Source organism: Rutilus rutilus (assembly GCF_951802725.1).
Source record: "Rutilus rutilus genome assembly, chromosome: 25".
Classification (NCBI taxonomy): domain Eukaryota; kingdom Metazoa; phylum Chordata; class Actinopteri; order Cypriniformes; family Leuciscidae; genus Rutilus; species Rutilus rutilus.
The window spans coordinates 18180194-18203987 of record NC_140229.1 but is presented as its reverse complement, the minus strand read 5'-3'; the positions used below and the strand labels follow the sequence as shown (position 1 = coordinate 18203987).

The following is a 23794-nucleotide window of genomic DNA, read 5'->3' as shown; positions in this document are numbered from 1 at the left end:
GAAACCGTGTGTGTGTTCTGCTGATTAACACATTTAACTGAAGCTGGTGTGCTGTCCTCATGTCATATTTAAAGTTCTGCTTACAAACTTCTTTTTCACCTTTTGTAATTGACCATCAACACTTCTGAAAATGTAAAGCCACATACACACTTGTGTGCCCATGACACCACACTTTAGAAAGGTAAAAATCTCAATAAATAATCCAGAGATAATATGAAATTATTCCTGGGGACTAGTTTCCTTCAAGTATATTCTCATAGTTAGATATAATGTATACTTTTCAAAATGTCCGTACTGTTAATTTATAAATGATTAGTACAGTTAGTATAGTCAAGTAAAACAGATCCAGCAGGGGTGACTCTATATCAAGGTCATTTTGTCCAAAACTGTGCAATGACTCCACCTTCTGGACAATACAGGATTTGCACCTTTTGTGTTTTCATGTACAGTACATGTAGTGGAATAATGTCCCTTTTTCATGAAAAGCTTTTATAATAAAATATCTGTCTGTACATCTATCTATCTATCTATCTATCTATCTATCTATCTATCTATCTGTCTGTCTGTCTGTCTGTCTGTCTGTCTGTGTATCTATCTATCTATCTGTCTGTGTATCTATCTATCTATCTATCTATCTATCTATCTATCTATCTATCTGTCTGTCTGTGTATCTATCTATCTGTCTGTGTCTCTATCTATCTATCTATCTGTCTGTGTATCTATCTATCTATCTGTCTGTCTGTCTGTGTATCTATCTATCTGTCTGTATATGTGTATCTATCTATCTATCTATCTATCTATCTATCTATCTATCTGTGTATCTATCTATCTGTCTGTCTGTGTATCTATCTATCTATCTGTCTGTATATGTCTATCTATCTATCTATCTATCTATCTATCTATCAGTCTATCTGTCTGTCTGTGTATCTATCTATCTGTCTGTCTATATATATGTGTATCTCTCTATCTCTCTATCTATCTATCTATCTATCTGTACGTCTATCTATCTCATATCTGTCTGTACATCTATCTATCTATCTGTACTTCTAGCTATATATCTGTCTATCTATCTGTATGTGTATCTATCTATCTATCTATCTATCTATCTATCTATCTATCTATCTATCTATCTATCTATCTGTCTGTATATATGTGTATCTATCTATCTATCTGTACGTGTAGCTATATATATCTGTCTGTATGTGTATCTATCTATCTATCTATCTATCTATCTATCTATCTATCTATCTATCTATCTATCTGTCTGTCTCTATATATGTGTATCTATCTATCTATATGTCTATCTGTACGTGTATCTATCTATCTATCTATCTGTCTGTATGTGTATCTATCTATCTATCTATCTGTCTGCTCTATATATGTGTATCTATCTATCTATCTATCTATCTATCTATCTATCTGTCTGTCTCTATATGTGTATCTATCTATCTATATGTCTGTCTATCTGTACGTGTATCTATCTGTCTATCTATCTGTCTATCTATATGTCTATCTGTACGTGTATCTATCTATCTATGTCTATCTGTACGTGTATCTATCTATCTATCTGTCTGTATGTGTATCTATCTATCTATCTGTCTATCTATATGTCTATCTGTACGTGTATCTATCTGTCTATCTGTACGTGTATCTATCTATCTATCTGTCTGTATGTGTATCTATCTATCTATCTATCTATCTATCTATCTATCTATCTATCTATCTATCTATCTGTCTGTCTCTATATATGTGTATCTATCTATCCATCTATCTATCTATCTATAATATCTATCTGTACTTGTATCTATCTATCTGTACGTCTAGCTATCTATCTGTCTATATGTCTGTACATCTATCAATCTATCTATCTGTACGTGTATCTATCTATCTATCTGTACGTCTAGCTATCTATCTGTCTATATGTCTGTACATCTATCAATCTATCTGTCTGTATGTGTATCTATCTATCTATCTATCTGTACATCTATCTATCTATCTGTACATGTATCTATCTGTCTATCTATCTGTCTGTTGTAATTCTTCAAAGGGATCGTTCACCCACAATTAAAATTCTTTTCACTTCCTCGCACTCGTGTTGTTCCAAACCTGACATTCTTTCTTCTGCGGAACACAAAAGAAGAGTTGTACAGAATGTTTGTAATCAGACTTTTTTCTCTTTTTTTTTTACTTCTACTGTATGGATGAAAAAACACTGAAACAATGAAAAAAATTCTCACAAATATCCTCTTTTATGTTCCACAGAGAAAAGAAAGTCATTCAGGTTTGGAACAACACATGGGCGGGTAAACTATTTTTGGGTGAACTATCCCGTCCATCCTAATGAGCAAATAGTTTCAGTCCAGTCTTCAGTTAGTCTAGTTCAGCATTTGAACTGACTCTGTGCCAATGAAAACAAAGTAACCACAGCCCTCAAACCGATGAAATGGTCCAGCTTACAGCTGCCAACATATGGAAGAATTTTACCCTCAAAGAACTCCGGGAATCAGTAAAAACAAACGAGTTAACAAGCGTGCCCTCGGATCTTCGTAACAAATGACACAGGGTGACTATCACTGTCTATTTAGGGACTTGTTTTTTAACAGTGCAATTTGCAATGGTGAAATTGAAAGAGGCAGCCAGTTCATCTCAAATCAAAACATGAAAAAGCAGCTAGAAGAACATACAACATGAATCCTTTGGGATTATCTGTTGGAAATTTATAATGAAAAATTGCCTCTTGCCTTAAAGCTTGCGCTACGTGTCGGTGCTTGATGTTGGACTCCCTGTCAGTGTGAGTAAAGCTATTACACACTGAAACTGAACAAACTATTTACATCACCGCCAGAGCAAAAGAGCTGAAATCAGCAAGATTACTCTACTGTACTTAATCGAGATTACAGAAAACGTGCTCCACAGCAAAATGACACAATTCAATTGCTAATTCTTGACAGAACAATTTTGGCTTCTGTCGCATGACATTTTTCTCTTCCAAACCCACTCTATGTGATATTCTTTAAAAGGTAAAAGTTATGAATACATTATCAGTGGCCCTTGCTGTGCTATTTGCATATATTTGAATAATCAATCATGGTAGTGCAGAGATGCATAATGAGCTGAGCCACAGAAATGGAACAGTTGCGTTGTACATGTTTGCAACAGAACAACTTCATTAAACCACAATGTTTAAACTGGCTTATTTTGTTAACCAAAGCTGCATTTTGATATCATGACACTTTAATTCCACGTTTTAATATTTAAGCAACTGATTTCCTCATAGCATGACAAAACCTGCTAAAATGGAGATTTCGAGATGCTATCGGATCTGTAATACAAAGGGAACCCCTCCGGGCCCTTCAGAGATCCAGCCACTGTCTGTTGGGAATCACTTGCAATCCATTTCATTTTTAAAGATTGTCTTACGTCGGTCCTTTTATCTTTAAAGCCCTATGGGGTTTCTTACCACACATACATCATTTGCAGAATGAAAAAACATTGTAAGAAAAAAGGCCTTTGGGAAACACTGAGCTGTGATTTATAGGAGGATCATGGCTTCTGTTGTTTGCCTGTCATTCCAGTACAAAAACAACAGTAGCACTTCCTAAATAAGTGTGAATTAGCATCACAACACTCTAAGTCGAGCATTCAACTTGATGGTGTTTGAATTCAAGCTTCATGTTGTAACATGAAAGAAACAGAACCACTCATCTTCTTTGTGTCAGAATTGTTTTATTCTCTGCAGTATTTTAATAAATAATGCTAGTTTCAAGTTGTTGTCATTTAGAGAATAATTAGATTGTGTCTCTTTTAATTGGAACAGTGCGCAAATGGAAATCAGTCCTTTGTGAAAAGCACTAAAATGACCCCATCTCAGTAAAGTAGATAGCACATAATATCACCCTTTTCATCTCAATAATGCCTCCCTATAGAGATCTCTTGGGTTTCTTTCTTCACTGCATGAAATAGGAAATCGTTTTTTTTTTCTTCTATCCATTTTGAGAAGAAAAAGCTTTTGCTGAACATTTAGAGCAACACAAATCACTGTAAAGTCTTGTTGAAATAATGATTTCAAAGAAAGATGACTTAAACCGATTACTGTACTTCGGTCCATTACTTTTGTGAATCTGCTGATTAAATTCAGCTTCAAAATGTCTCGTTTTAATATCGTTAGAGAACAATTCCCTGTACAAAATAAAACAATTTAATACATCTTCAGTGGATATTTGATTGACATTTTCACTCTAATACAAAATTTATATTTCTTACATGTACATTTAAATGAAAATATAAACACAATATTACAATCAAAATAATTTATTTAACACAACACATTTAAAGAAAGCAAAAATTGTGCCCATTCTACATGCCTTAAATATATACAATAAAGTGTGCAGGATGTGAATGTTTTTTTTGTTTTTTTTTGTAATTTAGCAAAATGCACTGTGGTTCATAGTAATCCATTATCAACATGTCTCTATCAGCACTGGTAGTGTCCATACCACTGTCATAAACACAATGGATCAAGAGAATATGAGCAGATATCGCTGTCATTCGTCTGAGACGGAGGGGCAGAAGCAGCCTTGACTTCCACAGAAAGATCCTCAGTTTCAGGAGTAGAGATGCTCCATCAAACTTCATTTGTTCTTCATGCTGAGAGGGAAAGCGAAACAGAGTTGCCTGTCATGCCTTTGCTTTAGTTAATGGTTTTATTTTTTATTTCATTTTAGTCATTTGTAATTTTTGTGGTTATCGCCTTTACATGCATTACATTTTTCATCATTACTTTTAGTCCAATTTACTGGCTAAATAGCCATCTAAAGTCACTTTTCCACCGTCGTTCCAAACTGTTCTCGTTGCTTAACCGTTCCATTCTGTGGCAATCCGGAATGGTTTGTAATCGTGCCATGCCGAACAAAGCTCAGAAATATAACTGGAACCATTCCTTACCGTTCGGCTCGATGGTTAAAAAAAGCAGCTGTTATATACTGTTAAAATGTTATATACATTTAAACATGTACCAAGGCATCAATCAAATACATTAAATACACTTATGTAATATAATATTGTGAAATCTTAACATTTTATTTATTAGCATATTTACAATGTGACATTCTGACTAGTACATAACTTAGTTCAAGTTCACTTTTGCATTTGTACACTGACAAAAAACAAAAAAAGTTGCTGCCTTAAATTTTTTAAGTACAATCAACTTGTAAGTTTAAGTCATTATAACTTAAATTACATTAAACTGACTTATAACTTATAAAAAAGATATTGTGATAAGTTAAAGCAATATGAAAACATATGTAGTCAGTCATAACTTATTTATCATATCATTTTTTACAGTGTATAATTTTGTGAAGATAAAAATTGTAATATTGTGTTCCTGCTTAATCTAGGATTCGCTTTTTTGAGCCAATTGACCTGTTTTGCGAAATGGTGGCCAATTCAAAAATCATAACTACAAACCACATTTAACAAATTCATATAAAATCACCACCTCATAAAAAAGTTATGTTTTGCATAGTTTTTACATTAACATCTTGCAGTATTTTTATGTCCTTTGTGTGAACTCAAAAAAACACTTTCATTAGCAGTTTCATTCATTAGTAATTTCATTAACACTGATTAAGGGTGTGTGATTAGTGACCCAAGCAGAACCCCAGCAGTGACACTCATTGTTCTCGCATTGATCCGCCATTGAATTTCCAAATCCGGCAGAGCCGAGTTCCGGAGATTCGGACACCGGCCTCCGGACAGATTTGTGACTCCTTGCACTCAGTCAAACGATTAGTTTAAATGTGTTTGTAAGGTAAATGGAATGGGGATTCAAAATGAACAAACTGGAACAACACAAAAAGCATTAAATGTTGGTGGCGAACAACCAAATCCCCTGCTCTGTTTAGCAGTGTTTACTGAGGTGAGTAGTTCAAAGGGAGTGTCTAAGCACCCATGACTAAACATGCTTACTGAACGTACGCATAAGCTTTCATTTCAAGCCCTGCGTGCATGAGTGCTCGCTTTCCCAGCCGTAGTCACATATAAGAGATATAAAGTCTAAGAGACAACATCCAAGGATACATGTAATGCTTAAAAAGTAAAGTGATAACCTTTAATAAAATATTGTAGCAGGTCACATTAGAGGGATTTTGTTTGTGAATGAATCTGTTTGTGAATGAATCGTATAAGTGAACCATTCGTTCTTGTTCAGGACTCCTGTCTTCAAAGTCTTATTATAGCACGAGCACTGATTTGGTGCTCAATTATCATCTATTATTGGTGCTCAGTTATTTTTTAATTATAATTAATGGTAATTCAATGTTGAAAACTGTTTTTGCAAAAAATATTTTTTGTGGAAAACATACACTACAACTGTTTTCAACACTGAGAATAATAAATGTTCCTTGAGCAGCATATCAACATATTAGAATGATTTCTGAAGGATCATGTGACACTGAAGACTGGAGGAATGATGCTGAAAATTCAACTTTGCATCACAGACAAAAATAGCATTTTTATTATATTAAAATACTACTGTTTTTACTGTATTTTTGATCAAATTAATGCATAAGCATAATGTTCAGCATAAGTGACTTTTTTTTTTAAACACAAAAAATCTTAATTCTTCTAAACTTTTGTTTAATGTTTAAAGTCGGTTTTAACAAATCAGGTGAATCGTTTCAATGACTCGCTCATAACATGGAAAAATATTCACTTGTCACCAACTATGAACTGGCGTGACTGTATAACCTGCAGAAAGATAACTGAACCAGCAAATACATTTTTGTGTGAATAGATTCAAAAGATTTGAGTCTTTGAGATGAATGTCCAACAGTTGACATGGTTATTGTTGTTTGTTTATAATAATAATAATATTCACGTTTTTACCAGGCTTAGAGTAAATATATATATATATATATATATATATATATATATATATCTGACTATCATCTGCATAGAAGCGATAATTAAGCCTGAGTGATCTTAAGAGCAATCCAAGAGGAAATACTGTATATAAATGCTAAAAAGTAAGGGACCTAAAATTGAACCCTGAGGGACACCAATAGGGTGTATGATTTTGATGACCAGTACCAGTATGATTTTAGTTACAATGGATCAAATCATTAAGTACAATGTAACTGAATATTCAAGACTGAAACTACATACAAACGTTTAGTAATATTAGTGTTGATGATTAGTATTCTTTTCCCCTAAAGCCTCTCTCTCAAGATTCAGCCGCATTAAAACATTAGCTCCGGTAATGTGCTTCAGGGTCCCATTCGTTGAGGGCCGTCCTTCTGTACGCTCATCGCAGCTTCTTCTTCTGCATGCTTATGAACACATCACGTAAGGAGAGAGGGTGGAATAATTCTGCTGCGTGCCGCTCTGTGACAGCTTGGACACGCCTGCCGGTTCCCATCATGCATCTCAAGTTCCTTCTCCTTCATCTCTACCTAATTAACATTCCATGCATCCCAGCACGCTATGCTCTGACCTTGCCTGCTCCGATGCAGCCTCCGTATGGAAACTGGCCTGTACGGTACTGCGAGGACATGGTCCAGTCAGGCGGAATATTGATTCAGAGCAGATATTGATCGCGTATACAACACTCCATTAACTTCTCTCGCATGAACACATTGCAAGTTAACACCTTGTGCCTGCTGTTATGAGTACTGGTCTTGCACACATCCATATTGTAGCATTTTACAGTGTCCGCATTACAACGATTACATGTCAGTATAATTAATAACAATAGTAACTAGATTTGAATACTAGTGCTTGTACTACAATAAAATAACAGTATTATAAATGGTTACATATATACAAGACAAGACCAAAATCACAATTCAGTCTCTGAATGCTGAACATTTTTCGTGGTGGAGATTTTGCTTCTCAGCACTTGAAGAGGACTGACAGTATTATGCCCTTTTACAAAGTCTTGATTTTGTTTTTGGGGTATACTAATAGAATTTATTGCAGTGCCTCTTTTCCCAGTGTGTCTGTAACACTCTGTTTAGTTCCCGTCTCTAAGGCCTCGTTTACACTGTCAGTGAAATGTGACCCAATTTCAATGTTTTGCTCATATGTGACACAGATCCGATGTGTTCTATGACAGTGTAAACAGGAAAAAAACGCATGCATTCGGATATTTCGAGATCGGTTTCAGGCCTCATTCGTATGTGGAAATAAATAGGATATACAGTGGGTACGGAAAGTATTCAGACCCCCTTAAATTTTTCACTCTTTGTTATATTGCAGCCATTTGCTAAAATCATTTAAGTTCTTTTTTTTTCTTCTCATTATTGTACACACAGCACCCCATATTGACAGAAAAATACAGAATTGTTGACATTTTTGCACATTTATTAAAAAAGAAAAACTGAAATATCACATGGTCCTAAGTATTCAGACCCTTTGCTGTGACAATCATATATTTAACTTAGGTGCTGTCCATTTCTTCTGATCATCCTTGAGATGGTTCTACACTTTCATTTGATTCCAGCTGTGTTTGATTATACTGATTGGACTTGATTAGGAAAGCCACACACCTGTCTATATAAGACCTTACAGCTCACAGTGCATGTCAGAGCAAATGAGAATCATGAGGTCAAAGGAACTGCCTGAAGAGCTCAGAGACAGAATTGTGGCAAGGCACAGATCTGGTCATGGTTACAAAAAAAATTCTGCTGCACTTAAGGTTCCTAAGAGCACAGTGGCCTCCATAATCCTTAAATGGAAGACGTTTGGGACGATCAGAACCCTTCCTAGAGCTGGCCGTCCGGCCAAACTGAGCTATCGGGGGAGAAGAGCCTTGGTGAGAGAGGTAAAGAAGAACCCAAAGATCACTGTGGCTGAGCTCCAGAGATGCAGTCGGGAGATGGGAGAAAGTTGTAGTAAGTCAACCATCACTGCAGCCATCCACCAGTCGGGGCTTTATGGCAGAGTGGCCCGACGGAAGCCTCTCCTCAGTGCAAGACACCTGAAAGCACACCTGAAGGACTCCAAGATGGTGATAAATAAGATTCTCTGGTCTGATGAGACCAAGATAGAACTTTTTGGCCTTAATTCTAAGCGGTATGTGTAGAGAAAACCAGGCACTGCTCATCACCTGTCCAATACAGTCTCAACAGTGAAGCACGGTGGTGGCAGCATCATGCTGTGGGGGTGTTTTTCAGCTGCAGGGACAGGACGACTGGTTGCAATCGAGGGAAAGATGAATGCGGCCAAGTACAGGGATATCCTGGACGAAAACCTTCCCCAGAGTGCTCTGGACCTCAGACTGGGCCGAAGGTTCACCTTCCAACAAGACAATGACCCTAAGCACACAACTAAAATAACGAAGGAGTGGCTTCACAACAATTCCGTGACTGTTCTTGAATGGCCAGGCCAGAGCCCTGACTTAAACCCAATTGAGCATCTCTGGAGAGACCTGAAAATGGCTGTCCACCAACGTTTACCATCCAACCTGACAGAACTGGAGAGGATCTGCAAGGAGGAATGGCAGAGGATACCCAAATCCAGGTGTGAAAAACTTGTTGCATCTTTCCCAAAAAGACTCATGGCTGTATTAGATCAAAAGGGTGCTTCTACTAAATACTGAGCAAAGGGTCTGAATACTTAGGACCATGTGATATTTCAGTTTTTCTTTTTTAATAAATGAAAAAAATGTAAGGGGGTCTGAATACTTTCCGTACCTACTGTATATGTGCCAATGCAACTGTCATGTAAACAGGCAGATCGGATTTTCTGAGGCATTAGGCAACGTCTCCGCGGTTTAATAACGAGAGAAACCCCAACGTGCATCTGCAAAGGGACGGATGGCCCGACGAAACGTTGTGTCGTCGTAGGAGAGGAATGTGAAAAAATGTTAACACAACATATTGTTGTAAGCTACACAACAAAATTTCGGACCCACTGCTCCTTGTTAAAGCCAATATTTAAACACAATATGCTCCCACCAGTCCTGAGATCTCTCCCAGATAGCAAGCACATTTGGGCCGATTCTGGCTGAAATGCGCTACTGTCGGCTCGGTGTCGGCATCGGTGAAAAGATAATGGGCCAGAGTCGTGCGACTCGTGCCGACTGTGTACACAACACTTCTGGCTGACATACGGCTTTTTATGAAGGGCCAGTGTCGGCTAAAAGTACTCGCGTTGGCTGATATACGGCGTTTTATGAAGGGCCAGTGTCGGCTAAAAGCAGTTGTACTCACGCTGGCTCATATACGCCATTTTATGAATGGGCCAGTGTCGGCTAAAAGTACTCGCGCTGGCTCATATACGCCGTTTTATGAAGGGCCAGTGTCGGCTAAAAGCAGTTGTACTCGCGCTGGCTCATATACGGCTTTTTATGAAGGGCCAGATCAGCTCCCCTGTTCATTATTCCCGGGACATGCGTTGCGCGTAATGAGAGGAGAGACCTGCTGCTTCACATTATTAGTCTCTTCGCTAACATGTGAAGCATGTGAGAACGAACTCCTCCCTGCCGATTTATGTAGGCTATCACCGTTGTATTGTCTGTCCTGACCAATACGTGATGATTCTTGAGAAAATGCACAAAATGTCTCAGAGCTAGAAACACTGTCAGTAGCTCTAGAAAATTGATGTGCCTCTCTCTCAGTGCCGGAGACCAAACTCCTCTCACTGTTCTGCCCTCAAACACTGCGCCTCAGCCTGTGAGAGATGCATCAGTCGTCACCACTTTTCTCAGTACAATAGGACCTAGAGGGCATCCTGTCCTGAGAAAGGGTGGAGCTCTCCAATGACAGAGAGCGCTCGCGCATTCTGGTCTAATTTTTCTGGGAGCTGTGAAAAGATTACTCACCTTTTTGTTGCGAGGCCCAGTTATTTGCAGGTTGCAAAAAGGACAGAGTGAAAAAATCAACAAGAAGTTGGTACAACTGAAAGGTGCAATGCCGGCAGAGTTAGCCAGGCAGCCAAGATCTCTGACCGAACTTGATCGCTGGAAATCAACTGAACTACGGCAATTTCTGCTGTACACGGGACCGCTTGTGTTGCAGGACCACGTCTAAGGATCACTTCCTGTCATTAACAATTGGAATGTCTATTCTCTTGGATGATGATGATGCCAGAAGAGGACACTACCTGGAATATGGCCAAAACCTGCTGGAACACTTTGTGGATACCTGTTCTGAACTCTATGGGGAAACTTTCCCAACATACAACATCTACTCCATCAAACACATTGCTGATGATGTTTTTAACTTCAAGTGCTCCATGAATGAGTTGTCCTGCTTTCCATTTGAGAACCACCTACAGTCCATAAAAAAATTGGTTAGAAATAGCAAAAATCCAGTCGCCCAGGTTACTAAAAGATTGTCAGAAAAGGCAAATACACAGGAACAACATGAAGCAATGGAGGCGCAAACCGTACTCCATATCAGCCAAGGCACCAAATCACTGCTTCATATTGGAGACTGAGCAAATTGTGTTTGTGAGGGAAAAGCGTCAAGATGGAATGTTGGTTGTGGATGTTATCGACCCAAAGGTCACAAATCAGCTGTTTGATCTACCTTGTGAAGTCAAAGCTGATTAACATCATATATATGATGGACAATGACCTTAGAAGAGCAAAGAGGAAGCTTTTGGAGGCAAAGGATCTGCATAGGAAGGCTGTGTGTTTACCACATGCACAGGGATTTGCCATATTCCCTCTCCTCCATGTCTTTAAGATGAACTGAAACTTGGTCCTGTCCTGTCTTGTCAGTTAACTTTTCTGGGTGAGAATATTGCCGACGTCAATTAATATACCGACTCGTATGCCCGATGAATCTAAAAAATCTAGTTTCATCATTCTTGTATTTGATTAAGGTTAGTAACAAATCTTTCAGTTGTCCAATCCACAGGCCATTATGTCTCAAGGACTGAGGCGTGCACCAAAAAAGAAAAGTTATGAAGACTAAATCCAAGGTAAGTGCCATTTTCACCTTTCAGTTTCCACTACAACTTTGTTGATGCAGGTCAAAATCTCAGAATTGATTTGATAATACCATGGCCATATTGCAATTTTTTAGATATTAGCTCATCGGAGTTCTTGCTGCCATCACCACCACCACAGAACCGCCGCGGTAGTTGTGCAGTAAAACGTTTTTTTTAAACTACTTTACAGATGATTAAAGATGTACTATAACAAAATTGTATGCATTTAAATTTGTAGCTAGTCTATTTTAATCACCTCATTTGTTATATTAAAGTTCATAGGATGGCATGTGAACATATTTCCGGAGCAGTAACTGTCCAAGTTCTGTGCTGTCAGTCAGACTGCTGTGGCTCTTCCATTGAATGCTTTTGCATAGGATATGATTGCTTTAAGAAATGCTACATTTTGGATAAAAACATCAGTGTTTACATCACATTTACATTATTTTAATATATTCCTTTCATGTTATAGTTTGTACTTCCATGTGCCACCCAACAAATATGGTACGGCCTCCAAAGCTCACACTGCCTCAGGTACGCAACACAACATTATAGTATAATAATTATTTTGGCCATGTCCACATTAGTTATTTTTAATTAGCCTGTTTTTCAGAATTGGTTATGTATCTTTTGAAAGTAAAAAATAATTACTGATGCCAATACTAATCTTTTTAGCACCAAAAAATATCAGCGGGAGTAAGCTGATGAAGAGGGTCCATTCAAAAATAGGTGAGGTCATTCATCATCCTTGTAAATGAAGTGGTTATGGATATTGGCCTTTTCATTAATTTGTTTAATGTTGAGCATTGCTGCTTCAATCACTGGCCAAAAAGTGTCTGTCCTTGACCAATACAGACCCAAAGCTTAACTGCTCTTATTGTGAGTGGGTGAATGACAGGCATTCTGTGTAAAGAACTTTGCTTGAAGAACTTTTATTATGATTTTTCTTATTTATTTCTTAATTTTATTATTTTGCTAGTTTCAGCGGAAAACTTTTCAGAGGACCTTTTTGCAACACCACCTACCTCAAAGCCTTGTAAGTAGACTTGTTGCAAATATAAATACATAATGGTTTCACATTTTCATGACTAGTAAATTGATTTAAAGTTTAAACTTGCTTGCATATTATTCAAAGTGTAACCTTGTGTACATTGACTAGTCTATTCTTGGGCTACGGTTAGACGTCTATTAGATTTTCACTGAAAGCCCAAATTCAGCCTTGTTTTAGCCTAGACGTCTGGGCTGTGTTGTGACGGCTATTAGACGTCTTTTAGACGCAAAATTGCTTGCTGGGTAGTTTACAGTCACGTGACTACCACGGAGCCCCGGAGGGCACACTGCATTACGGAACTGTCAATTTTCCATTTCAAAAGAAGAAACTCAAAAACATTTGAATAAAATGGCAGTATTACAGGTGCCTCAATGTAGTAAAACAGTAATTTATAAAATATCAAATTCAGTATATCTGATTGAAGATGCATACTATATGCAGGCAAACAGGTGAATATGAACGTAACGCAAAATAGTAGGCCTAATGGTTTTATGGAAAAACACTTTGTGTTTATATTCAGGGTTTATCTGCTTTCCTGTACATAGTATGATTAATCAATGAGGTATACTGAATTTGGTATTTTAATATCATTGTCCTACTAATTAGTACTTAGCACTAACCTGGTAAAAATGACTGGCGGGCAATCATGGAGGAAAGCCAAAATTCAGCTGTGATCACAGGAATAAATTACACTTTACTATATATTCACATAGAAAACAGCTGTAGGCCTAATAATATTTCACTGTTTGTGCTGACTTTTTGGATCAAATAGGCCGTCAAAATATGCAGCTTTGGTGAGCAGAAGAGACTTATAGTATTATAGTGTATTGCTCTATATAACACACTTGTTAGTAGACACAAAGGGTTGACAAGCCAATATCATGAATATTTGCAATGTAAAACACATTTTCCTCAAGTGGAACTTCTCTCAATTTGTTCAGTGGTGTGATATCTAGAAGTTAGATTTAAAAATGTTTTAGCCTGGTTTCATTCATCTAAACATGAGCATATTTTCATGACTGTTGTGCTCTCAGTGTGAAGAGAGCACAACAGTGTGAACAGTTGGAAAAAAAGAGAGAATAATTGGTCCTAGCAACTGTAAAAACTGTAATGCTTAACAATATTTATTCCTTTATTTCAAAGTTGCAGTTCGGAAAACCCCCCTCACAGCCAGTGCTGCTGAAATGGAGGTCGAGGGGACCATGAAAAGGTGTCTCCAGCTGGCAGCAGATAGAGATGGTGGACGAAAGAGAAGGCTTCTGCAAAAAGTTGTTCACAGAGAGTGTGTGTGTGTGTGTGTGTGTGTGTGTGTGTGTGTGTGTGTGTGTGTGTGTGTGTGTGTGTGTGTGTGTGTGTGCGTGCGTGCATGTGACTGTGAGAATTATTTGTGTGTGTGTGTGCATGTGACTGAGAATTATTTGTGTGTGTGCATGTAACTGAGTTTATTTTTTCTTCCTATATTATAAATATATTTTTATTGTTATTTTTATTATTTTTATTGTTGTTTAAAATGGGTTGTTAATATTATTGTTTAAAATGAGTTGTTAATGTTATTGTTTAAAATGTGTCGTTAATGTTCATTTTATAGTTTATTTGATCATGGTTAATACATGTTCATGTTATAGTGTATTTATTTATTTTTTTATAAGTAAGGGATAATCCACGGCTAGCCATGCATTAAAGGATTTTAATGCACGACGACGTAGAGGCGAAGAACCACCCGACGCGAAGCGGAGGGTGGTTGCCTCTACGAAGTGCATTAAAATTCTTTAATGCATGGCTAGCCGTGGATTATCCCGCTTATACCTTGGTTATTTGCCAAGTTAAAAATAAGTTAAAGCTGTAACTGATGTTTACAGTGTAAATTTTTAACAGACGTGTAAAAATGACGGTTATTTCTTAAGTTAAGGCTCGTCAGTTCTTCCACTCCGTCCGCTTTAAATAAAGTAGAGCCATCGGATTGCTTTTATTTGAATGAATTCACATTTATTTAAATTCATTATTAAAAGAGAGAGACAGAGAACTGAAGGAGAAGGAACAGAGAGAGAGAGAGAGATGCGTGCGCGAGTTACCTGTGTGCATCGAGCTCTTCTTTAAAGTCTAGCAGCTACAGTCCCCTCATTGCTTAAGCATATAGCTAACTTAATGATTCTTTAATGGATTTATTACAATTATTTATGAATGACAGGCAACACTGATACAAATTAAACGATATTCAAAAATCATCCATTTAGCCTACCTAAACGTTTTCATATGCGTCTCTCACTCTGCTTGCAAGTGTATCTGTGTTACCAATGTAGCGGATTAATTTCGAACTGTAATCAAACTGACTGGAACTACCTGTGCATTAAACGGTTTTACTGCACACCTTCCAGCCAATCAGAATCGAGTATTTAAACAGCCCATGGTATAAAAGCCTTTAATCTTTTTTAAATGTTTGAATTTGTGTTTTCCTGCTAAAATGTATTACATGTCGTAGTCTCACACACAATAACTGAAGCATATGTGCAATGATGACACTGACTTTTCGTCCTCCTTCGCCTCAAAATCATGGTGATGTTTGGCGAACTTCGCATATATCGCAGAGTTTGCATCAAGCATATTTCGCATCCACCCCTCTGTGCAAGAGAATTTAACCCTTTAAGCATGCGCGATGTTTCAGATAGTATGGCAAGTGTAAACACATGAATCGGATATGGGTCACAGTTGAAAGAACGTGTAAACAGACGGTCAAAAAAAAAATCGGATAAAGGTAACAAATCAGAATTGGGCATCAAGACCTGCAGTGTAAATGAGGCCTAAGAAGCCCCTCCTTCCGAAAAGGTGATCTGATTGGTTGGCTGGAACAGTGTGTTGTGATTGGTCAACTGCTACAAAAGTGTTTCAGAAATGTCACGCCCCTTACCATAACCACCAGTTTCAACACACTGCTATCGCAACTCAGCTAGGCCTCGTCGCTTTTTTTGTGTACATGTCGGGTATGGAAGCTTGATTCGGCCAAATAATAAAACAATGTAAAAGATAATTGCAACTTTTTATCTCACTTTTTTTCTTACAATTGCGAGGTTACTTGACTTTTTTCTCATAATTAAGATATAAACTTGCAATTGCGAGTTATAAAGTCCAGTTATGAAGAAACAAAGACTGAGTTTATATCACGCAATTGTTTATATCGCGCAATTCTGACTTTATAACTCGCAATTGCTAGTTTATATATCGAAATTTTGACTTTATAACTTGTTTACAAGTTACAAGAATTACAAGTTTATATCATACAATTCTGAGAAAAAAAGTCAGAATTGTGAGATAAAAAATATTTTATGTTTTATTCAGTGGCGGAAACAAGCCTCAATACTTAAGCAGTAATTATTTAAATGAAGAATATTGTGACATGTTTGTTCCCAGAAGAAAACTCAAGACTACAATCAAGGCATTTCAGGGAGTTCAGAAACAGCGCTTACTGATATAGAGTGTGATTGTGACTGTGCTTTGTTATTTTGCAGACCGTTTTCATGCTCAAACAGCAACATTGCACACTAAAGAAATTTGAAAATGTAAAAAAGCATAAATGAGGTCTTTTGTTCAGATTCATTTACTGATTCATTCAGTGGCACTTTCTGAATTGCTACCAGTGAGTGTCTTTTTGAGTGTTATGAGTGAGTCACTGAATCATTCTTATTATGGGGCATGAAATTATAAGACTAGGTCTTCCTCATGCTCCTATTCAGCATTGAATGTTATTATTTTGTTGATGTGATTATTATTGTGTCTGTAATAACATCATGACTGAATAAAGAACTTGAACTGAACTGAACTGAATTATGCTTTATTAAAATTTGCATTTTGATATTACAGTAGAGATGTATTTTCTGCCATATTAACGTTATGTGATTCACTGCAGGTTTACCTTTGATTCTTGTTTTTTTTTTGGTTCAAGATGAGATGCAGTGGCTGAAACTCACTTGTTCTGGTGCTTGGAGCCCTGCAGATGTGCATGATATTGTGCCACGGAGTTGAGCGTAACACTGCAAACCTCACATGTGTGACTCCGCTTCGGGCCTAAGAGCATACGTAAATACATACACATCTTATCAGACTAGAACTAACTATGTTGTTTCATACAAACCAACAGCAAATGACCTCAAATTTTCTCTCAGGGTAAATATAACGACTTATTTAAACGCCAACAGCTAGAATCATGAGCATATGACCATCTCTTCACAGTACATGAAATACATGAGGTAAATTAGCATACAGCACATTGGTATTTTTTCAACAAAACAACAAAAAAATTCACTCTAAAATTAAAGAAAATAAAGGCTATTTTAAGAACATTTTCACACTATTTACATATCAGTAACTGTTGCACTGCCTTAATAAAAGATACATTTTTTTACATAATATATAACAATACTTAGAATCACCACTGATATGAATGAGAATTACCAAAAAACATTATCTATTAGACATATTTAAACAATTTAAAACAGTTTTTCTATGTAATTATATTAAAATGGTGAAATTTTAATGATTTTGCTAGCCAACTAGCAGATAAGTTACACTGGTAAAACATATAAACTGAAACCAATTGTTGTTTTATTGAGAAAGCATATTGTTTTTACACTTTTTGGATGATGTGAAATGTACCCTAAATTATAGATCCTTACAATAAAATAACCATTGAGACTAATGAGAATGAAACAAAAATGCTTAATTATCAAAGTAATAATGTTAGAATGCAAAAAAATTCCTAATGGTCCTACAAATAGATAAACATTTCATTATGGAAAATATAATATTAATGTAATAATAAAAAATACAACCATTTCTTTTGTTTTTTGGTATAAAATATGACGTGGACTTGTTTCTGTGACATTCATTCATATATAAAGGCATGAAATGCAGGCATCCATGCTCCAGTAAACAGGTTATGCATGAAACCATATATATATTTATGCCTCCTTCACACATGAACATAAGCTTATGTCCAAACATGACTCATAAATTTAAAGGAGCATGCCTATACACGTGGAACCATTTAGCGCGTGATGCGATTTACTATGGGCAGATGGGTGGTGTTAAATGACCCTTACATATGCCACATGACCCTTGCATATGCCACAAAGCAATAACCTCCTCTGTTTAAACAAGAGGAATCTTTTGTTATCCGAGTATCTGAGCGATCAGGCCAGATAATGAATGGAGGCTCATCTAGGAGCCTCATCAATACCATTTACCACGGATCTATATTCAGTCAAAGCCGTAGATTACGTTGGCCTCATCTTTGCAACCAAACTGCCTCAGCTTTTCTTTGGCATTGTGCATATTTGCAATGATTAAAAACACAACAGAAGGGGCCGTGAAATACACTGATAAGCCGTATCCTCCCACAGCTCTGTCTTCCTACACCAAATCTGTTCTCCGCCACTAACTAGGACAGACCAGTAAATTATAAGCTTATGTGAAGCTCGAAAAATCAGTTGCTGGCTTCCTGTGAGGTGGGAAGTCAGATTGAAACGCTATAAAATAGGATTCCATTATTATTGAGCATTGATTCAGCCCCCTGCTGTTAGCAATACTAACGGCTTTAGAACGGACAATTGCTTGTGAGCAGAAATAGCACGTCAAACACTATTCTAGTCTACGTTTATAGAAGACTAATATATTAAACTCACCACACTATAACAAGCACGCCACAAAAATAGTGTTTTCAATCCCGAGAGTGCAGTACTGGGAAGCCTTAATGAAAACTGCAGCAATGAGTCATATTTATGAGTCACAAGCGTGACGTGAGGGAAAGGACACTTCAATATGAATCTAAATCCAACATTTGGCTAAATGGCAGCTGGTAAACACCTCCCACGAAATGGTTCTCGTCCCTCTGCGCGTCAACTCACCAACGAGGTGGCTTCGCTGTCTGCAACTTCAGCCATTGGCGAGCAAAGATCTTGTGCTCGGGGAGACTCTTTGTCGTGCCATTAATTACCTATTGATAACTGCCTCGTACGAAAACTCTTTAGCTATCTGCTGAATAATGCAAATCGTTAATGAAATGCCTGCTTGTGAAAAGACTCTAAGACCATTAAAATGCCTCTACTGAGACCTGTAAAACAGTGGATGGTCAATGCTAAGATGATATCTGTGCTTAAACGGTGGCATTTACGACGGGGTTATTCATGAGCCATTACAACAGACTGATGAAAACAAACATCGTTACAGTTGAATGTACTTTTTTAAAGGGACAGTTCGGCCCAGAATGAAAATGATATCATCATTTATTCACCCTCATGTCATTCCAAAACTATAAGGCTTTCATTCTTCCACAGAACATAAAATAAGTCATCCTTACATGAAATACAATTTCAGCTTTTAAGCTTAAAAAGAATGCAAATCATAAAACTGGTGCGCTATATCCCAAATCTTCTGAAGTAAATACGATAGCTTTGTGTGATGAACCGACTGGAAATTTACTGACCAGGTCAGTCAGTAGAAGAATCATTGAGACCAAACGATTTACTGAAAAGATCCAACTAAAAAAAAATTATTGTTTTGATTGGTTCATTACTCAAAGCTATTGAATTGCTTCAAAATACTTGGAATATAGCGAAATAGCATAGGCCACTTTTTTAATAGTTGAATGGTATGTTGCATCCTTTTTAAAGCTCCAGACCTCAGAACAACATGAGGGTGAATGATTGATGACAGAATTTTCACTTTTGGGTGAACGATCCCTTTAAATCCATGTGTTGTCTGTTCCTCTCAGAACATACCGTTCAGTTCATCTCCATCCTCCAGACTTTTACCCAGCTGTGCGAGGAGGTTAGCTTGGGCTGCATTTTTTTTGTGCTTCTTGCCTTCATAGTGCTGTCTAGCCATGACGGGGTTGTTGAACCAGGCCTTGCACATCTGGCAGTAACGGTGTGAGAGCCTGCCATGTATGGAAGGACTTCCCGGGGAATCTTCAGTCACCATATGCTCTGAACTGGCTGTCACCTCTGCAAGAGGGCAAAACAGACTTAGTATACTTGGCGCTCTGTTCATTAACAGGCTACAGATAAAGACTATGTTACCAAAACACCATGACTGAGAGAGAAACTGAGCCTTAGCACTCATACAGGAGATACACAGTTGTGGTCAGAATTATTGGCATCCCTGGTAAATATGATCAAAGATGGCTGTAAAAAATAAATCTGCATTGTTTATCCTTATGATCTTTTATTCAATATGATTTTTTTTTTTTTAAATCTCCAAAACACATGGCCACAATTATTGGCACCCCTAGAATATTTATGAGTAAAATATCTCTGAAGTATATTCCCATTCATATTTTAATTTTGTAGCACACCAGGGTGACTAGAAACATGAAATTGTCTAGCTATGATTTCTTGTTTCACAGGAGATTAAATATGAGGAAACACAAAGGCCAATTTTCCCTTAATCATCCATCACAATGAGTAAAACCAAAGAATATAGTTCTGATGTGCAGCAAAAGATTGTTGAGCATCACAAATTAGAAAGTGTCTGTAAAAATTAAGACGTTCCAATCAACTAAAGATGTTACGAATCTGCCAGGAAGAGGACGTGTGTCTGTATTGTCTTAATGCACGGTGAGGAAGAGATTTTGAGTGGCCAAAGACTCTCCAAGGATCACAGATGGAGAATTGCAAAGATTAGTTGAGTCTTGGGGGTCAGAAAATACAAAAAACAAACTCCAGCATATTCAGTTGTCAGACACGACTGGAACTTCAAAAGGGACCTGAACCCTACAGAAAAAGAGTGGGATGACCTGGAGAGGAGAAGCACCAACATGGAGCTGGGAATCTGAAGAGATTCTGTATGGAGGAATGGTCTCTGATCTCCAAACTCATCAGGCATTATATGAGAAAACTCAGAGCAGTTATCTTGGCCTTACAGTTAAAATGTGATATCCATTTCTCATTTTATTTAACAATATCGGAGCAACAACAGCAGGTGTGTGACAGCATTAATAACACATATTAGAATTTCGGAGACATGCATACGTGATTCTATTGACATTTTTTTGCTTGCGGTCTGTCTCACCTGTCAAGGCATAGGGCACAGTCTCAAGTCAGTATGAAATATTTCATGGGTAAAGGCCGCAAATTAGGAAACACAGAATGTCCCCTGTGGCTGCACCTTAATAAGGCGCATTCTGAATCTCATGACACTAATATGATGAATTTGTTTCATAAACAGACGGGAGGTCATTTGTCTCGCACAAGCAGGTGTAAGCTTCTGTTTTCTCTGTTTGTTTTTAAGAAGTGAATTTTTATTACAAAGCTAAGAAGATGCTAATTATGCTCAGTTATAGCAAACGGTAAACATAAGACTACACGCTATCCCAGTGGGATCCCAGCTATAACAGTGGACGGCACAAATGGGGCGTCTTGGCTCTTCTCCTGTTTTTCAAATGGAAGATATCTGGGTAGATTCTGGCAGCTGTAAGAAATTATAGTCTGCCTCGACCCAGATTCCACTCCAAAATATATTTTAGAATAAGCTCATCCCCAAAATGGCTTAATTATCATAGAGATGAAGGAAGTGAAGTTATATTGTTTCTTCACCATTTGGGTTGATCACATCCTGAGCAAATTACGATTAATTGTAGAATGGGACTGGGTGTGGGACACCTTCTCAGACAATGGGGTGTCTCAACTTCATTAACATACAGACCACAGCTGTTACAACAGGAGCAACTTCATTTACATTAAGAGTGGTAAACTGTCACAGGATAAACGGTTTAAGATTTGGATGTTCTGGGTTCATTCTGACGCCGGTGAACCCAAGGTTCTTCGTGTACCTTGCCCCTGCTATGCTGTAATAAACTTTATTTTTGAGAGATCTTCGACTCCACATCATTTTTTCTTACACAGCTGTCGAAACTCGATAATAGAACCATTCTTTTTCCTTTTTTTTTCTTCTTATTTCCATCTCAGGTTCCCTGAGGTGTTTGAATGGAAGGTTGTTTTCATTACAACACATAATCAGAGTGTGATATGAAACGCTACCGTGACAAATACAGTGGTCTGAGACCACAAGTGAAAATGGTTATATTTAGCTTCTTTTTTTCCCACAATTTAATATATAAATGTTTCAATTGCAAATGATGTTATCAGCATAACAATTGGAGAATGAGAATTTCGTATTATTTAAACATTTCTTTTCTGGATGTACCAATCAAAAGTGTGTGGACATAATGTTGCACAACTGTTTTCAACATTGATAATAATCAGAAATGTTTCTTGAGCAGCAGATCGTCATATTAGACTGATTTTTGAAGGATCATGTGACACTGAAACCTTCAGTGAAATTCATTAAAATTACATTTTAAAATAGATTCACATAAAACAGTATGGAAGCTTGTTTCCGCCATGGAATTAAACAATTTAAAAGATAATTGTGAATTTTATCTCACAATTCTGACTTTTTTTCCCAGATTTGCAAGATGTAAACTCGCAATTGCGAGAAAAAAACATGCAATTCGCGCAATTGCAAGTTTTTCTCTCGCAATTCTGACTTTATAACTCGCAATTGCAAGTTTATCAAATTCTTACTGGCTTTTGAACGGTTTTGTACCTGTTTCTTCTGACATTATGTCTCTCTTTATGGGAAAGGGGTGCAGGTGCAAAAGATCAACATCATTTTATGTTTAATTTTATCTTTAATAATATCTTGTTCAAACTAGTGTTACAGTAATTGTGTAGATCTGCAGTGGACCGGTTTGATAATGGCAATGACACTCAAGGGTAATTTAATAAAATTATATTTCTATCCTTGACCATGACCATTTCGTCTACACCTTATCATTATAGAGTGGTGCAGGAGTGACGTCAAAACCCGGAAGTCTAATTCGCCACTGGTTCCCTCAAGATATTCCTATGGGGTTTTAAAATGGGGGTTTTCAGTTTAGGATTAAAGTAAGGTCTGTGTAAACTGCACACAGTCACCCCCCAAATGCTAGTTACTTATTAGAAACATGTTTTCAAAAATAAACATAACTGCCTGAAAATGTGCGTTTTTCGCCACACATGTAAAACAAAAAATTCTGACCAGAAAAATCGCCATCATGTAAGACCTTATGACGGCGGAAGCAACCGTATAGCAACCATCCAAATGTAACTGAATAATGCTGAGCCTCTACTATGACTGCTGAACAAACAACAAAAGGACAGTTTCTTGAACCCTATTATGGTTACTAATAGTTTTTAATGGTGTTGCTTAGTGAGGCTTGCTATCTGAACAAACACTTTAAAAAGTCAGCATGTAACTCGTCCCGCACCATTTGTGCTGTGGACATAAAAGCACATTAAATCATGAGACTTGTTGATGAGAGGTGCGCTATTACTTTCTAAGTGATTGGACTATAGTATTGCCGCCTGATGTGGATGATAAAACAGGCAAAGCTCACTTTTTTTGCAGAAAATGTCAAATGTAGTCTTGCGGATTGGATTTAACCTGACATACTGTGTTGCATGGGATGGACACTTTGGATAAAACACAACAACATCAAGAGGTTCCTCTCTTTTGTCAATGAGAAATGGCAGTACACTCCAACTTTATCTGTTTCTTTTCTGCATATCCAGCAGTCATTCTGGATTGTTTTCTGAGCTCTTTCCATTTTATTCTTTTTTGGGTCATTTCGCACCCTCAGGTATCTTGGCCACGCACAATTATGCATGCTAAGTGAGTCAATGATGTGTTGTTCCTGCTAAAGGCCCTGCTCTTATCATAAACATGCTACAAGTGACAGTCTCGAGAACACAAACTCTGATTTGCCTAATGCAC

At 37.3% G+C, this 23794-nt stretch overlaps 1 protein-coding gene and 1 long non-coding RNA gene across 4 annotated transcripts in view; one reads left to right on the top strand and one right to left on the bottom strand.

Annotated features, from left to right (window-relative positions):
* Nucleotides 1-3742: 3742 nt before the first annotated feature.
* zmat4b (zinc finger, matrin-type 4b) overlaps nucleotides 3743-23794 on the bottom strand; it is a 40583-nt gene continuing 20531 nt past the window's right edge. Inside the window, exons 6-8 of one of the 3 annotated variants that reach the window (XM_084400232.1) lie at nucleotides 19759-19983; nucleotides 16951-17047; nucleotides 3743-4647 (exon numbers count right to left, since the gene is read on the bottom strand). In XM_084400232.1, the coding sequence (XP_084256358.1) occupies nucleotides 4632-4647; nucleotides 16951-17047; nucleotides 19759-19983 (338 nt within the window). In that variant the 3' untranslated portion in view covers nucleotides 3743-4631. The remainder of the gene's footprint in view (nucleotides 4648-16950; nucleotides 17048-19758; nucleotides 19984-23794) is intronic. The other 2 variants (XM_084400231.1, XM_084400230.1) reach the window with 2 other exon arrangements.
* LOC311284932 lies at nucleotides 11191-14024 on the top strand. Its single transcript, XR_014626284.1, has 3 exons — nucleotides 11191-12471; nucleotides 12613-12666; nucleotides 12917-14024. It is a non-coding gene; the product is annotated as an uncharacterized lncRNA (long non-coding RNA).